The following is a 15,927-nucleotide window of genomic DNA, read 5'->3' as shown; positions in this document are numbered from 1 at the left end:
TGCTACAATAATATAATAATTCCGGAATCTTTGTGTGTGGTACTGTATAACCTTAAGCTGAACCGAAGCCGATGCCATCCAAAAACAATCACAGCTGCAAAGATTTTGTGACATACTCTTAACAGCTTTTAAATAGCCCTTTAAGTCCTTAAGACGCAACATCTACAAACACTTTTAAAACACCTCGAGTGATATATTTGTGTGATATGTAGGCTTCGCATTGAAGCCTCCGCAGCCTCTCACCCTAATGTCTTCTATTAGACTACAGTATAACCCAGTCTTCATACACCACAAATGGTTCATTGTGGAAAAAGGATGGAGTTTTCACATTACTCTTACTTCCTGAAAAAGAGATTCAGTAATGTTGCTTATATCTAAAAATACAGTGTGCTCCATGTGAAATCAAACGGGCCTACGCTTAGACATTATGGTGCTCCATGACATGAAAATCCTTCCTTCTACAGACCAGTTCAAAACATATTAAATAAAGTACAAATATAGATCGCAGACTACACTGCATATACATACATACATACATACACGACCAGTACAGATCAATACCGATCACTAGTCAATTTGTATAAGAACTATTTTCAAGTACAACTTATGCCAATTAGTCACTACTAACTTCCACCTACGTCCTCATTTCTGATTAATGCCTGTCCAAAATGTTTTATTAATATTTATAACACTAAGACAGAAGTACAATACTAGCGATTTCTGCTCGTGACCCAACAGACAGGACACAGCACTGACCTACTGGAAATTACCCTGGTGCATTACTGACAAGTGCTCATTCGATCTATCTTCCTGTGAGTCTGTCTGACGTCATCAGGTAGCATAATGATTACGAAGCAACATCTGGCTGCTCCTCACGTGATGGAAAATGTTTCCTGGCTCACAGAAGCAATGTGACCATGAGAACATTAAAGCAGATAGTAATAAAGTATCAAGCACAAAGTCCAGGAAATAATACTAAAATTGGTCCGTTGCAATAAGCAAACTTTAGCTGACTAACGTGATCCCAATTAGTCTGCACCTCCGTATTTCATATAATAAACACAATTTATTCATAAGCTGTCTATATACTATATGAGTTTAAAACACACAGTTGCAAATAGTGTAGCACCAGTTCGTGGTCTCCTGCAGCATACAGTAAATGCGTAAATGACTCCAATTTTGACACAGTCGAATCCACACCAGCAAGATCTGAACTTGTTTTGTAGAATAGTAAGACGACTATACAAAATAACTTAAATAAGGCCCAGTAAACATAAATAACTTATACATTAAATATACATCTACTAACAATTTGCCTCATGCATGCAACTGGGAAAAAAATGAGTATACAATGAAACGTATTAAACATTTAACTCCAATCCATAATTTTAGAATTGCAGAAATAGTAGTTAAGATGAGGTGAAAAATGTGAAAACAGAATCCGAACAATATTGGTTAATATTAGGAATCCAAGAATATGTTTTTGGAGTAGATATGAACCGTCCGAGCTATACATCTATTCTCTTTATTAAGTCACCTTTACATTATACGCAACATGCCAGTTCACAATCAATAGATTGCAGTTAATGTGCTTATTTTTAAATCAAATAAATTGTGCTTTTCATATACATGAGGAAATGGGTTCCAGAACCACCGCGACCCAGAAGGGTAAGCGGGTTGGAAAATGGATGGATGGATGAATATACATGAGGAAACTGAAGATTTCTTTTGATTTGTGATTTTATCTGCATTATTCAACATGAGCACTGAATCACATAAGTAACATGAAAAGATCTGCTGGTCAGCAGCCACAATCAGATGTCATCAATGCTCATTAAGCTGATATTTTTGGACTGTTGGCTTTACTCCTTAGTTCTTCTATTACAGTATATCTTGCTTTGTAAACAAGAACAATTCCCTTAAATTAATTATTTTAATTCGGAACTCTTTAAAGGTTAAACATCTTTGCTTTTTTCAGTTTCTACAAATATTTCATCCATTGACTCAGGGGCCAATCAATTGTGCAAATTAATAATTCTCTTATCGTTAGGGCATTACCTATTAAGATGCATGAGTAATAATGTAAACACTGAAGATCCATTACATGACATAAAACCAACAGATGTTTGGAGTTTACATTTAAAATACATGATAACTTCAAAACCCTAAGATGTTAATACGAATTAGTTGTCTGATATGTGCTTGTATTTCGCAGAGCAGTAAAGATTTTGCCTTTAATCGCATGTAGTTGTTTGCTATGGAAGCCTTCATAGGCACCATAACCTGTCGTTCAGAAATGCAGACCCCAAAATATATACTATGCAGACCTAGTGATTCTGTGATCTGCTGATCTGTGATCTCATGTCTCATGAACTGCACACAAAAGTCAAGCAGGAAAAAAAAAAAATTAATATTTGAAGAAGGGGAAATTAATTGCTAAAATATAAACGTGTGAGTGAAAGGTAACTGCAGGCTCATGAGAGCTGTAACGGCTGGTAATTATTAGACATTTTATAGTGTCAAATATCTGTGGGAGGATTATGCAAATTTCTATAATAAAATGCAAATATGAGGTAAATTTCTAAAAAAAAATGCATACCGCAAAATGTCAGTTTACCTTACGACAACATTCATACAAATTTCATATATGATTAGAACAAAAAAATATAATAAAATTATGAAAATGAGGTAGGAATAGATTACTAGTGAGGTGGTTGTGAAGTATAGCGTGCACCCCCCACCCCATACCTGACTTCCTAACATCTGTATTTCATGCCACACGCAGCGTTCATTTTTCACAGCATGCATGAACAGCTGCTTCTGTTCATGTCCAACTGCGGGGGATCAGCCAACGCGCTGACATCACGAGCGGAGGTAAAATGAACTTACGGACAGACAGTCCTTCCTGTCACCTTGTATGCCCAACACAAGATCAACAGAGCGTCTGATGAAACACGTAAAAGTAAATCCTGAAGCACTGAGTGCCTGTTCATTGTTTTCGGCCTGCTCTTCAGACTTCATAAAGTGACCAAAGGTTCTTTTTACTTGGTTCATAAACCTGTGTTATTTTGTGAATAAATCAGCTATTGTACACCCACTTGCACAAAAAACAAAGCTTTTTACGGACTGCCTTGACACCAGCCCCACGTGGCAGTGACCGACCCTCTCACGTTTATCCCCATCAGTGCATTTGTAAGAGGAGCAACGTTACAACAAAAAAAAACATTATATTGCCATTGTAAAAGCTGTGGCTTTAGCCAGCATAACGGCCTAGTTTTTTTGGATGCTATAAATTCTCCACACAGAAAACTGTAAATTTAGTTATTGCTGGTTCATTAAACTCGCTGCTTCAGGCTGGGATTTCAGCCCCTCCTCACGTTCGTATTTGTCTTTCACAGACACCATCATCGACATCAAATGGCAATCCGAGGATGGAATTTTATATTCTACAAACGCATGCTGCGGTAGGCTATCTCATATGGCCAGTTCCTGTCTTCCGTGGGACAGAACGCCAATGGCTGAAAAGATGGGTTTACCCCGAACTGGGCCACGTGTGGACCGTGGGCCGGACGTGGTGTTTCTGACAGGTCGCCGCCACAGTGGAGTTGATTGGAGGATGCTGAACCAAGTCTGCTTTGCCTAGAGTTTTTATATTACGTCATAATCACGACTCCACACTAATAATAGCAACAAATACCTCAAAAAAGACAGTATAAGTAATATTACTGTATCAGCTGTCACTTTGAATTCAGATACTGCATCTGTTTCCTTTAAATCTTGTAATTATCAATATCAATCACACAAACAGACAGTTCTGAATGCTCTTTCGGCATTCACTAATCAGACAGTGTTTCCTGTCTCCCCCCTTTCTTTTTGTTTGGTCAAACAAACAAACAAACAAACAAACAAAGAAAAGACACACACCAGCAAAAACAAAGTTCTAGTTCTTTTTGTAATAATGTAACCAAATAAATTCTTTATAGTTAGAGGAGGAAAGACGCCGCAAAAACTACAAAGATGTACTGCAACTTCAAAATGACATTGTTTGTTTGTCTTTACAGTATTTATTTTGGTGATTGTTTGGCTGTTTGCTGATTTGTGTTTATGTTCCCACATGTCATTTCATTTAAATTTGACTAGCACTCTCACCTTGAACTAACGTTGAAAGTCACTGTCATTACACAAATACTGTAACAATAAAGGTCTTGTAGCATTGTTCCAGTCCTTGATTAATAGACTAAGGGGTTGCATAGTTTTGGATTGTGGCTTTGCATCAAGGTGAGGATGTACTTTAGTCGTTTGTGTTTACACAAAGCCTTTAATAGCTAACGCGAACCTTCAAAGGTACCTTCAGTTGTAGTGCTACCTTTAGAATGGCAGCAAGCATATATATTAATATGCACATGCTTAAGTCAAAATCCTTTTTCTGAAAGCCAAAATATCGTTTTCATGCACTTTTTAAAAACTATTTGGTTATTCTTAAACTTTCCTAGTTTGACTGGCAAAAGAGAGTAGAGCACCTGTAGTTGAAATTTTGTATTTATTTGTTACCCCAATGAATCTTTCTATTTTGTGTTTCTCTGAGTATCCTGCAATTTCTTGAGGTAACAAGGGTTAATGGAGATGACCCCTAGGTCTTTAATGGATACAAAAAAACCAAAAATAATAACAGACAATAGAAGTGTATTCTTTAAATTTACAGTGCAAAAACACATTTGTTTTAAACACATTTTTAGCATTACAGACAGACACCACACTGGGCGCCATTTAAGTGCCACGCTTAAAAATTGCTTTTAGGCCATGTTTTTTTTTAACCAAGATCTGTCAAAATAGAGTCTAGGCCTAAAGTGTCCATCATCAGCTGGGGCTGTTTGATGGAGCCATTCCCTGGTGATATCGTAGCTCCAAAACAGCTGAGATTGTCAGCCTCTTTCGCTAACTTTATAAGACCAGGCCGTCATGTTCTGTCCTCTGTACTTAAGACGTCAGAGCTTCCTTCAGCCTTGTTTATTAGCTAAACAAAAGTGAAAAGCACCTAATTGATTAAAACATAAAAATATCAGCAGTGAGCACTTCCCATTAATTACAGAGACCACTGACTGACAAATTACTTTTAGCTAAATATCAAAGGCCTAAATGTTATTATATTACTAATAAGTTCATTTTTATTGTGGGATTATCATCAATTATTATAATATCAGTGTACATTACAAACTTTTGTACATACACATGTATATATGTAAAAACTGTGAATATAGAATGAAACAAATGAATGTGAAGTAAAAAAAATTAGGGTGGAATTTGACTGTAGCGTTGATTTCACTTAGTATGCTTAGTACAATTAAATGACTTTTTCGGGGTGAACAGTCTGTTACACTGATCTACAATAAGGCTTTACATAAAGTTTTCTGCATGATTTTCTCAATTTAACCTAAAATTCAAAATGTGTGGAAGAGCTATAGCACCTTATGTGTTTGATCCCAAATACGAGGTGTCAGCAATACTGGACATCATTTTGTTAAATGAGGGAGCCTCCGGAGGCTTTGAAACAACCGAGACACTATATTTCGCGTCAAAAACATTGGTTGCTCGAGTCATTTTTAAATCATTTAGCCAGTGGCCAGTTGACGTTGCTGACTTTGTTAAATTCCCCACATAGATGCATATTGTGATTTACAGTTTTTACAGAATTTCACAAAATGTCAAAATGGAACACAAAACTTATTCATGGATATCAATTGTTCAGGTAAACCAATAATACAAATTGAAAAAAAAAATAAACCCCATAAATAAACATTTTTTACACATATTACTCAAATTTACAGCAAAGAAACTCTGACAATGACATGTTTTTGTACTTCACTGTGTCATGAATTTGTTGTTTTATAAAGTTTTACGAAAAAGGAAAATTCACATATATGTAAATAAAAAGAAAACATGAACATTTGAACATTGCAGTTGAAAATTTTTGAAAGGGGTCACTTTTTCCACAAAGTGGGTTCTGCTGTAAACCGATCTGAGCAGAAGGGGGCGCTAGTCATTCCAGAGCGAAGGGCAGTCTGGAATGGCTTTGAGGCACGCCCTTTGACAACGATGTAACCACACGGGACGAAGTTACAATGTGGTCGAACACAGTTCACTTCGTGGTAGCACCTTTGGGTGTGTTTGTGAGCACCAGTGTTTGAGCTTGTGTGTGTGTTTTGAAAGAAAAACATCTTCCAGCAAAGCTTGGCTCAAATCCGGAAGGGGTTACCGGTAACACCAGAAAAGTACAGATATAACAGATCATCTGAGGGAAAACTTGATGGATATGCATACTCCCCAGGACTGCTGAAGGAGGCTGGGGCGCCTGGTAAAACACGTGCATTACATGCCGTGATGGGCAGGAAACATGCTTTCGGTGTCATGCTGTGAGAACGTATGATGCCAGTTGACAAAGTCACAAGCGCAATTTGGAATCGTGTACCGTCGGGTTAAATTCACTCATTCGGCAGAATTAAACAACACGACTGGAGACAAACAGCACATTAGTCAAATACTCACATCACCTGATGTCTAGCATTTATCTTTGTTGGTTATGTTTAGTTTACAGGGTGAACAACGTCAGGATGAAGATCTGGATGTTGGCACTAAATACATTTTCTCTTGCCGGACACAAGCCATGTGCGTTGAGCTATAAAGCATAATGAAACACATCGATCATATTAATTTCAATCAAGCTAATAAATATATCATACAATGACCTGAAAACTGATTCATGTATAACAACATTTGAAAAATAAAAGAAAAAAAAATCAAGTCTAACTTTAACTAACTAACGTTATGGGGTATTGTTAAATGAAATTGAATGCAGAAGAGTTAATTCAGTTTTACCCACAGATGTCCAGTATTGCCTTACTTTTTACACAAAAAAAATTCTGTCACCAGGATAACAGCGTCTAGAACTGCAGACACAATGAGCCCAAGTCGGAGTCAAAACGGGACCTCAGAAAACGACTAATTTCATAGCTTTGATAACACACATTCAGGATATGACAATATTTTCCAAATCGACGTTACACGTTTATGTACAATTATCAGCTACTGCACTGTCACGTGAAACAGAAATAACGACACAAAATAAAAAAAAAAAACACAGAAGATAGAAACACTGGCATTGTTGTTTGCTGAATTGGCTGTCTAGGAAAGGAAGGAAAGCACCTATAGGAAAGGCACCACGGGGCCAGAGAAGCGGAGAGCTGTCGCCATGGTTTCAGTGCGTACGGTTGGGTGAGGGTGTGTGCAGAGTAGTGTGGTGTACGGAAGCTTGATGCCTGAAGGAAAAGTTACTGTAAGCCTGCAACAGTTTAGTGTCCTTCTTTTTGGGTGAGGCGAGCTCTTCGTGGTGCGGAGAGCAAAGCACCTCGATCGCCGACAGCCGTCGGCAGCTATGATTCGGGCGTCATGCAGTGTTTCCATCCATCATATTATCATCTGCTGCGGAAAATGCGGCTGTCAGGCTGATTCAGACACTCGACTGCGGATCATCGCACATAGATACGGATTCAAAATGGTTTCGGGGGCCAAAGAGAAACCAGACGCGGAGGGTTTTCAATTCAGACAAGCCGAAATACTGGAGAGCGTTTGTTTCAATTCGGTTTTTGTCGGGTTTGTTTGCTATACTGCCAAACTGAAAATGCAAAGCACAGTAAGGCTTGAAATATTATTTATGTCATTTTGTTTAACACAAGAATCAGCTTAAAATTGTGTGGCTTTGATGCAGTACAAGTTGAAACTGGAGCTGTAGGTACAAAGTTTCCTTCATAAGCAGCTGCTTTAGGCCAGGGAATGCAAAGCTCCACATTCAGACTGCCCTGCCTGGAAACAGCTGAATCTTTCATAATTACATAAATACTGTCAGAAGGGCAAAGGTTGGGAAATATTGGAATCAGTGCACGAGCTGGAACCCACTTGAATTTGGAATAGTCGGTCTTGACGTCAACGTTAAACGAAGTAAGCACCCGAAAGTCTGAGTACCATCTACCACCGATGCTAAAACTATTCACGTCCCGTTAAGTGAGTGTACCAAAAAATAAAAGTGGAGTCAGCCTTATTTCACGTGGAGCTGATGTGGGTTTTCGCAGGTCAGGTGTACAGTAGAAAGAGATCACAGTGTACTCGCTCACAGAAGAAAAGCTCTCTCTCCCTCTCTTTAAAAGTGGACTAACACGAAAATTGAGGGTCACCACAGAAGCGTCCAGCAGCCGGGAAAACCCAACAAGACGGGGGCTTTCCTGCTGCTGCTCTTTTTTTTTCCCCAAAAAACTAATGAAGATGAGGGACAATAAAGCTGACGCTTGCGGTTAGTAACATACCAGCAAACAACAGTGAACCAGAATGCTGTTAGTAAGTGTGGAAATGGAAATCCTGCGGGGAGGTCGTGCGGGGGGCGCGGTGGGGGTGGGGGGAGAACGCAGCTCCGCTGGAGCAAACGGCGAGGGTCAGCTGGTGATGCGTGCAGACTGGAAACACCGAGTGGGCTCACGGTCGTGGACACGACTGTCTCTCTTCACCCGAGGATCTGCTTTCCTAACAGGCAGAGAACGCCCACCCAGTAGCACACCTCACATGGGGGAGGGGATTTTCATTTCTAGTGTCGCCCCCCTCCCCGCCCCCCCATCACCCTTCCCCAAAACCCACCCCCACCCCCACCCCCGGCTTAAATCCTGAAAAGAGAATCTGTACACCAGAATACACCTGAGCCCCACACGGATGAGGAGGAAGAGCAAGCAGCAACCAGGCCTGGAGCTGAATCCTGCCTGCCAGCGGATGGAACAGCCCACGTGGACGGGTCACGGTCCATGTGCTCCCGGGACTGGGAGGAAGACCGGCGTAGCACCTTCTCCCCGAGTGACCTACATGAGCCAGTCAGCTGGCAGATACCGGCAGTGCGGGTGCCCATGTATCCCAGGAATGGAAGGAAATGGGCACCCTCCCGGGCTAATGGCTTGCCGGTCTGGTACCTCAGCGAGGATCTGGGGAACCGCCGAAACCTCCTTGATGTGCCAAACAGACAGCTATCGTTAACGTCGTTGTCACTGAACGTACTCCACCCTTTTAGTGACCGGGTGAATGCCAAAAGGTCCAAGAGCAGAAAGGTAGGACAGTGGCAACGAGGAAAAGCAGAACTAAGGAGCTTTTTTGCCAAACCAGCACTGCCACTGCAATAGCTTGTAGCTGGGTTCACATGGGTTCCTCCACATAGCCTGCTGTCGGATTCTTTTCCAAGCCTGGCAAGAACCCTTCTCCTCATTAGTCTATACCTGGCAAGTACCCTACTTCCCATTGGTCTAACCCTGCACAACTTCTGCTTGCAAAGATCTGAGCAGGCACAAGAGGGTCAGAAAAGCATTGTCCTCCTCTTTGTGGTGCACCTGGACAGCTGTTAGTGTCACTGCATAACAAAACAACAGGCAAACACAAAACGACCAAACCTGTAGAGTATATATCTACCACACTAACAAGACCAACAACCAACAATGAGCCCAATTTTCTGGTTAAGGTGCATATTAAGGAAAAGGCAAAATTCTTTTTTTGTTTGTTGAGAAAATGCATTTTTGGCGACCTGTAATACGCGGCCAATTGGGCGGGAACCCGGAGTTTTGTTAGAACATATTTTTGTGTGCTGTTCATGTCAAAAAGCTAATCCACCTCCAGTAGTTTTGAACACAGGAGTCCAGGGGCACCAAAACTGGGACAAAAGTACAGTAAAAGGTGTGATTTGGCTTTATTTATTACTGCAAGGCAGGAGCCAGCAGCAGCAAGCCCTGTATGCCGAGAGACTAACCTCTGTTGTAGCAGATTTTGTCTATAAAAGTAATCCGTTTAAACACTGCAACGTGTTGTTAAACTGTGTAAAAATTCAGGTATATTCAGGCAAAGATAGCTTCTAGTTTCATTATCTTTAAAATGTAGACTCTTAAAAATATCCTTAAATAAATGAAACGTAAAACTAAACCAAAAGCAAAACGACAGTTAAACAGTCACTGTAAAAATAAATTACATTTTAAAACAAATGACAAATATGTGCATGTCAAAATTCATTGTGGCACCAATGACATGCAATTTGCACCCCATACATTTATTACTTGAATTTCATTGAGCTTTTTTAAAGTTTTTTTTTTTTTTAAAGAACCATTACCAGAGGAAGGCGGAGGATAGGAAGAGGTGCTGAAGGGTGGAAAATGAGGGAATACAAATACACCAAAAATGTTTTTTTTATTTTTTTGGAGGGGAATGATGGAGTACACTGAACAAGTGGCCTTCAAACAACACTCACTCATTCATTCTTCTTTTAAATCACTCGTCCTATACAGTGTCACAAGACAGGGAATAGCCCAGGATGAGCTGTTTCAAACAATGTATTTTTCATTAATTATTTCGTGCATCTATCTTCCTATTTCAAAATAATTCTGCGGAAGTTGTAGATCTGTTTATTCCAGAAAAAAACACCAAAATTGTGCCTTTAGTTTCGATATTGTGCTCTCTTTAAATCTATTGATTTAAACTTAAATATAACAAAAACATATGCATATATGCACATGTCCTTCAAACTTTATTAATGAATTTATTTATTTATTTATTTATTTAACTTCTTTTTTTTTAAATATAATTTGATATTTTTCTATTTGTGGGCCTGGTAGGTCTCCTGATTCCCACAGGAATTTTGTCGGTAATATTAGCAGCAGTAATATCGCCTTCCCTGTCAACTCAACAGCCAGACAGATGCTAGACAGTGTCATTTAAAATGATGCATTTATCCTAAGATTTTCCAGGGTCTTTCCGCCATTCGATGGAAAGACCTTTAACTGTAAAGGTTTTCATCAATTTTATCACTTTTGAATTATAGCCAATGTGCCCTAAAATAATGACATTTGGTATTAAGGGATACTTCTTGTACAAATATAGGCATACTGAACAGAAGCCAGATGAATCACAGGCGGGAAGATTTATCAGGTTTATCAGGGAATGGGAATGGAAGAGATCAAATTAGTACTAACTGGGAGAGGGAAGAGTGAGACTCATCAGTGTTGGGGAATGACAAACATTAACCCACAATCGGAAAGAGTCTCAGAAATCTGTCTGTGTGGGAGAAAGACACTAATTTATAGGTTTTGTGGCAAACTAGAGACAGCTGGGATGAATCATGTGGTATAACAGTGATCATTGAGGTCCCTCCCGGGGTGGTGGGGGGTGGGAGCCGAGATCCAGATACTGTCCCACCTCTCTGTGCTTCCCGAAAAGCTGTCAGTCTGAACTCTTTGGGTTTTCCTCAACCCTCAAGTTACATGTTGTGCTTTGGGCTGCTGTGCATTTACACGCGTAAACCTTTGAGAAATAACCTCACCGGCGGAGATGTTTTGTGCATATACTTTCACAAAAATAATGCATTGCACAGTATCATGTTAATTTTATCCCTGAAAAAAGAGAGCTTTATGTAACAATACTAAGACAGCAGAAGGAATTGCACTCTAATTAGCTACTCGCTACGTAAATCCCTTATCCCGATTTCTTCACCTCCAGGAGACACTTATCAACTCACGCGACGCAGCACTGAGATGTTGTTAGCACCAGCTGAGTGATCTTCAGCAAATCTGCACCTGGGAGTGGCGGCGTTTGCGTGAAACCGAGACGGGAAACCGGGATCACCTGATCACATTGCTAAAAAACACAAAATGAGCGGGATCAAGTGTATTCCTTTAAATTAAGGCTTCAGAGGATAATGCCACCTCTCTCTCTCTCTGCCTTTCTCTCATGTTCTCTCTCTTCCTCTCTTGCTCGCTCTCTCTCTCTTTCTCTCCTACCCTCTTTAGAAAAAGATAGCAGGGATTCGCTGGAAGCCTGTCTGCTATTAACAGAAAATTTTACCCATAAAAAAAACTTTCCGATCTGGATCTTTGATTAAATTTGCCGTTTCTTCCTTACGTTAAAAGAAAGAAAGAAAAGAAAAACGGAAACAGAGCGCGAGGCGTGAATGAAAGGGGGCGTTGAGAAGGACACCTGTTTTTTCCTCCATCATTCCCATTATCAGGAGCTCCGGTAGCATGAACGAATGATTCCGTTTTCAGTTTGGCTGCAGGCTCCAGCCCTCAGGGGAACCTGACCGTTACACACACTGAACACAATATTAAACAATTAAAAAAGGGATTTTTCCCCCTCCTAGACATAAAAAACTTACAGGAACAAGGTAAAATCAGATCTACTACCATTTGCAGATTTTTTTGACACAATATTTATCAGAATTCTTCTTTTTTTGTGTAAATACATTTCTTAATTTCATAATCCCGTAATACCGGTCAGGTGTGCAGCGGTCTGATTTAAAACACCTGAAACGTAGCTCCTGTTTCATCTTTGGGATGTAATGCAAATGAAGGAATGAAAAGCTGACGCATGGTGAATGGATATGGGGAGGTAAAGAGAAGGAGAGAGAGGAGGAGGAGTGTAGGCGGGGCTGGGTCACAGAGAGGACTCGTACTGGAGGAGCTCGTAGAGAAGGGGCCCGTCCCTGTACCGGATGCCCACGGCGGTGGGAGTGATGTACTGCAGGATGTTGATAGTTCTCCTCAGACGCCGGTCCACGAAGTGGGCATCCCACGCTGGGTAGCGCTTCCTTGGCATGTCGATCTTGATGAGGGGTCCTTCGGGACGGGAAGGACGGCCTGAGGGTGTCGTGGGTGCGGTGGACCTCACCTGGAACACGGGCAGGCACGTATCAGCAGATAGCTCCTCCTGCTGGGTGTAATCCCCCGTGGTTGGGGTCGCCTGGGATCCACGGGGGCCCGGGGTGGGGGCCATGGGCTCAGCTTCTGGGGGCAAGGGAAGGCCCCACAGGAGCTCGGCACAGCAGGAGCTAGCTAGCAACCGGACCCTGGGACCCATGGGATGCAGGACCCCGTAGTAGAAGAACATGAAGAGCACACCTGAGACGAAGCTCAGGAAGACCCCGCACAGGGCCGATACGGCGTAGGAATCGGTGGTGGCGGGGTCCCTGTAGACGTACCACAGTAAGGTCAAGACGGTGTTTTCAGCCAGCACCACGAAGTAGTAGGCCACCATGCGATATCGGGTCCTGCCCTCCTTGACGTTGAACCAGCAGAAGATGTAGACGATTCCCACCACCATGTTGAAGAGCACCTCCTCCCACTTAGACATGCAGAAGTCGGTGCCCCCATGGATGACCCAGAAGGCCATGGCGCACCAGTGCACGACGACGAAGATGCCGAAGTAGATGTGGAAGATGGAGGCGAAGAGGGCGAAGGAGAGCACCCGCGAGGAGATAGTGAAGAGTCGCCAAAAGATGTGCACCAGGGCCCCCCGGTAGCTCATGCTTTTCGTGTCGTCCCGCGAGTCCCGCAGGAGCTTGTGGTAGGAGGCCAGCACCCAGGCCAAGGAGAGCAGTGAGGCCACTGATGAGACGCCTGTAGGAGCCGAAAGTGCCAGAGAGAGAAGGAAAAGGAGGAGACAGGACCAAAGTGCTTATTGCTATCACACCTGCACGTTCTGTGAAAATGCCTGCTAGTAAACTAACCACACAGAGTACAAATTCAATAAAATAGACAAATAATAACATTTTGCTGAAGAGCCATTAGATAAACAATGAGTAGTTGTTCTCAGGTTTCGGATTATGCTCAACTGCTACTTAATTCAGAACTACTGTTACTGAGTTCGATTACTAATATTTCCACAGAAGACTCCTTTTCTTAAACTACCAAATATGTTTATTTCATGGGCTCTTTGGACAGCCTGCCTGAAAACAAGGAGGACACAACACAGGCAGAAACCTTGAGTATTGTTTACCCTGACACCTGGAGTATTCAGTATTCAGTACTTACAGCATGCAGTATATTTCACTTCTTGTTTCGAAGGAAGTAAGAATATGATCACTTTGATGCAGTTGGATAAGCTTTGAACGATTCACTTATGCAGCATAATTTAAGGACAAATTAACCAAAAAGTCATTACTGTACATATCTTAATCTGCCTCTTTTCACCCATTCTCTTCCAGCCAGTTTAATTCTCATTTCCTGAGCTCATTGTGATGTAATATCCAGCGCCTCGTTTACACTCCTGAAAATTTTCAATGTATGCTTTAATGTAAAAACATGGCTGCAGCTTACAATATACTGGTAAAATTCATAAAGTGACAGCACAAATCTAAATACCACACTTGATCAGAGACCTCCTGTGACTCCCAACACGGACTGCATTTTTATTGGCCAAGTGGCTGAGGTAATGGGCACTGGCGGTCTGGGGCCATTATTAATGCTAATAGCTGTCCTTCTCATAAAACTCTCCTAATTTCTCTGCTCCTGTGAATCAAGCACTATCGGCACGTAAAGAAGGAAACGCTGGTATTTACCATGTGCTCAACACATTATGTCTGAGGGCAACGTGAGACATCCTGCCCGCAAAGGGCCTTACATTGCAGCGTCTCTGCGTGGTTCTTCTGGATCATGATGCAGAGCTGTAGCACCAGTTGGGGGGCGCTTTCCAGAAAGGTCTCCAGAAGACGCAGCATGTTCACGTCCGCGTACTCGTACATCATGGCCCAGTAGAAGCGTCGCTGGTGTTCCTTTTGCCGTCGACTCTGGATGCCCAGGTACATGGTCCGGATGTACCTGGGGGATGGGGGGGGGGGGCGGGGAAGGTGAGGAAGAGGAGGAGGAGGAGGTGGTGGTGGAGGAGGAGTGGCTTAGTGTCATGGGTCACCCTCAGTGATGTGTCGTCATTACCACGCGCTGATTTTGAACTGTGCCACGGTAAATTTTGCATTTTCCATAAAGAAAACCAATCCATCCATCCTTTTCCAACAATCAGCATTTTTTTGGGGGGGGGGGCAAACCGAGGCAGTTTAGGGCTGGGCTCCAGGATGCCAGGAAATGATATAAGTGGTTTAACGAATTAGGATTACATTAATAAAAAAGATTAAGTACTCTGTTACTCGGGTGTGAACCTGCTCATTGAGATACCAGGTGCCACATGAGCCGATGCCAAAGGCCGCTGTTCATCCTGCTCCAGGTTCGGTTAGCCGGAGGTCCTCCTCCTGAGCTTCACCTCCTGACCATCTGCCATGACCCAGCACATGGCGCCCACATCACCTTATTTACTCATCCGGGTCAGGAACCCTGACGTGACACTCCGTCCTGGACGTGCTGACAAGCAGCTACTCGCTGTGCCTCCACTCTGGCAGAGCGCATGACCTCCCCGTCCATGTGACACCAGGCTACGACAAGGTGCACCTACGGGGTCAGTAGCTACGAAACCCCGAGATGATCTCTCAGCGCTCAGATCAACAGCTTCTCCCCTACCCATGTACCTCATATCTGATGCGTTTAAATAATTCATTTCCTATGATATTAGCTCCTTGAACCCACCAGATGGTGATGTGATCAAATGAACAGGTAGAAACAAGAAACAACAAGATGAAAACAATCTTTTTCTACTGAGATGGAGAGACAAGCTGCTCTCTGATAGCTCTTTCTGACCTCACCATGGATGAGTGATGGTGGCAGCACCTTTAGTGCCGGCCCAGAAAGGCTACATCCAAACGGGGCTGTGTACAGACAACTGTAGCCTCAAGGCCTGAATTTCACTGTCAATAATTACATAATTAGAATCAGCCCAGGCTCCTGTACATAATAATAACAACACACTGATAAAGGCTACCAACTCCTGCACATATTAAGCTACCCTTTCCTCACCAGATCTTTAACGTTATCTTCTTTTCCATGCAGCATTTACATTTCAATTAAGTGTAAAACTCATTTCACCTACTGTTTGCAATCCAGGATAGCTTTTCTACGCAATAAACCTGGACTGTTTGAATACATCAAACTGGACGGTAAAACAAATGTGCGTTAATTAACATCGGCCATGTATTTTTAAGAT

General features: G+C 42.1%; 1 protein-coding gene across 1 annotated transcript in view; it reads right to left on the bottom strand.

Moving 5' to 3' along the window:
- Nucleotides 1-8,745: 8,745 nt before the first annotated feature.
- Nucleotides 8,746-15,927, bottom strand: part of xkr6b (XK, Kell blood group complex subunit-related family, member 6b) — a 56,096-nt gene continuing 48,914 nt past the window's right edge. The window contains exons 2-3 of the mRNA XM_048985675.1: nt 14,461-14,657; nt 8,746-13,457 (exon numbers count right to left, since the gene is read on the bottom strand). Coding sequence (XP_048841632.1) covers nt 12,496-13,457; nt 14,461-14,657 — 1,159 coding nt within the window. The 3' untranslated portion in view covers nt 8,746-12,495. The remainder of the gene's footprint in view (nt 13,458-14,460; nt 14,658-15,927) is intronic.

This window comes from Brienomyrus brachyistius, chromosome 19, assembly GCF_023856365.1.
Source record: "Brienomyrus brachyistius isolate T26 chromosome 19, BBRACH_0.4, whole genome shotgun sequence".
NCBI classification, from domain to species: Eukaryota; Metazoa; Chordata; class Actinopteri; order Osteoglossiformes; family Mormyridae; genus Brienomyrus; species Brienomyrus brachyistius.
This window is presented reverse-complemented; position numbering and strand designations above follow the sequence as displayed.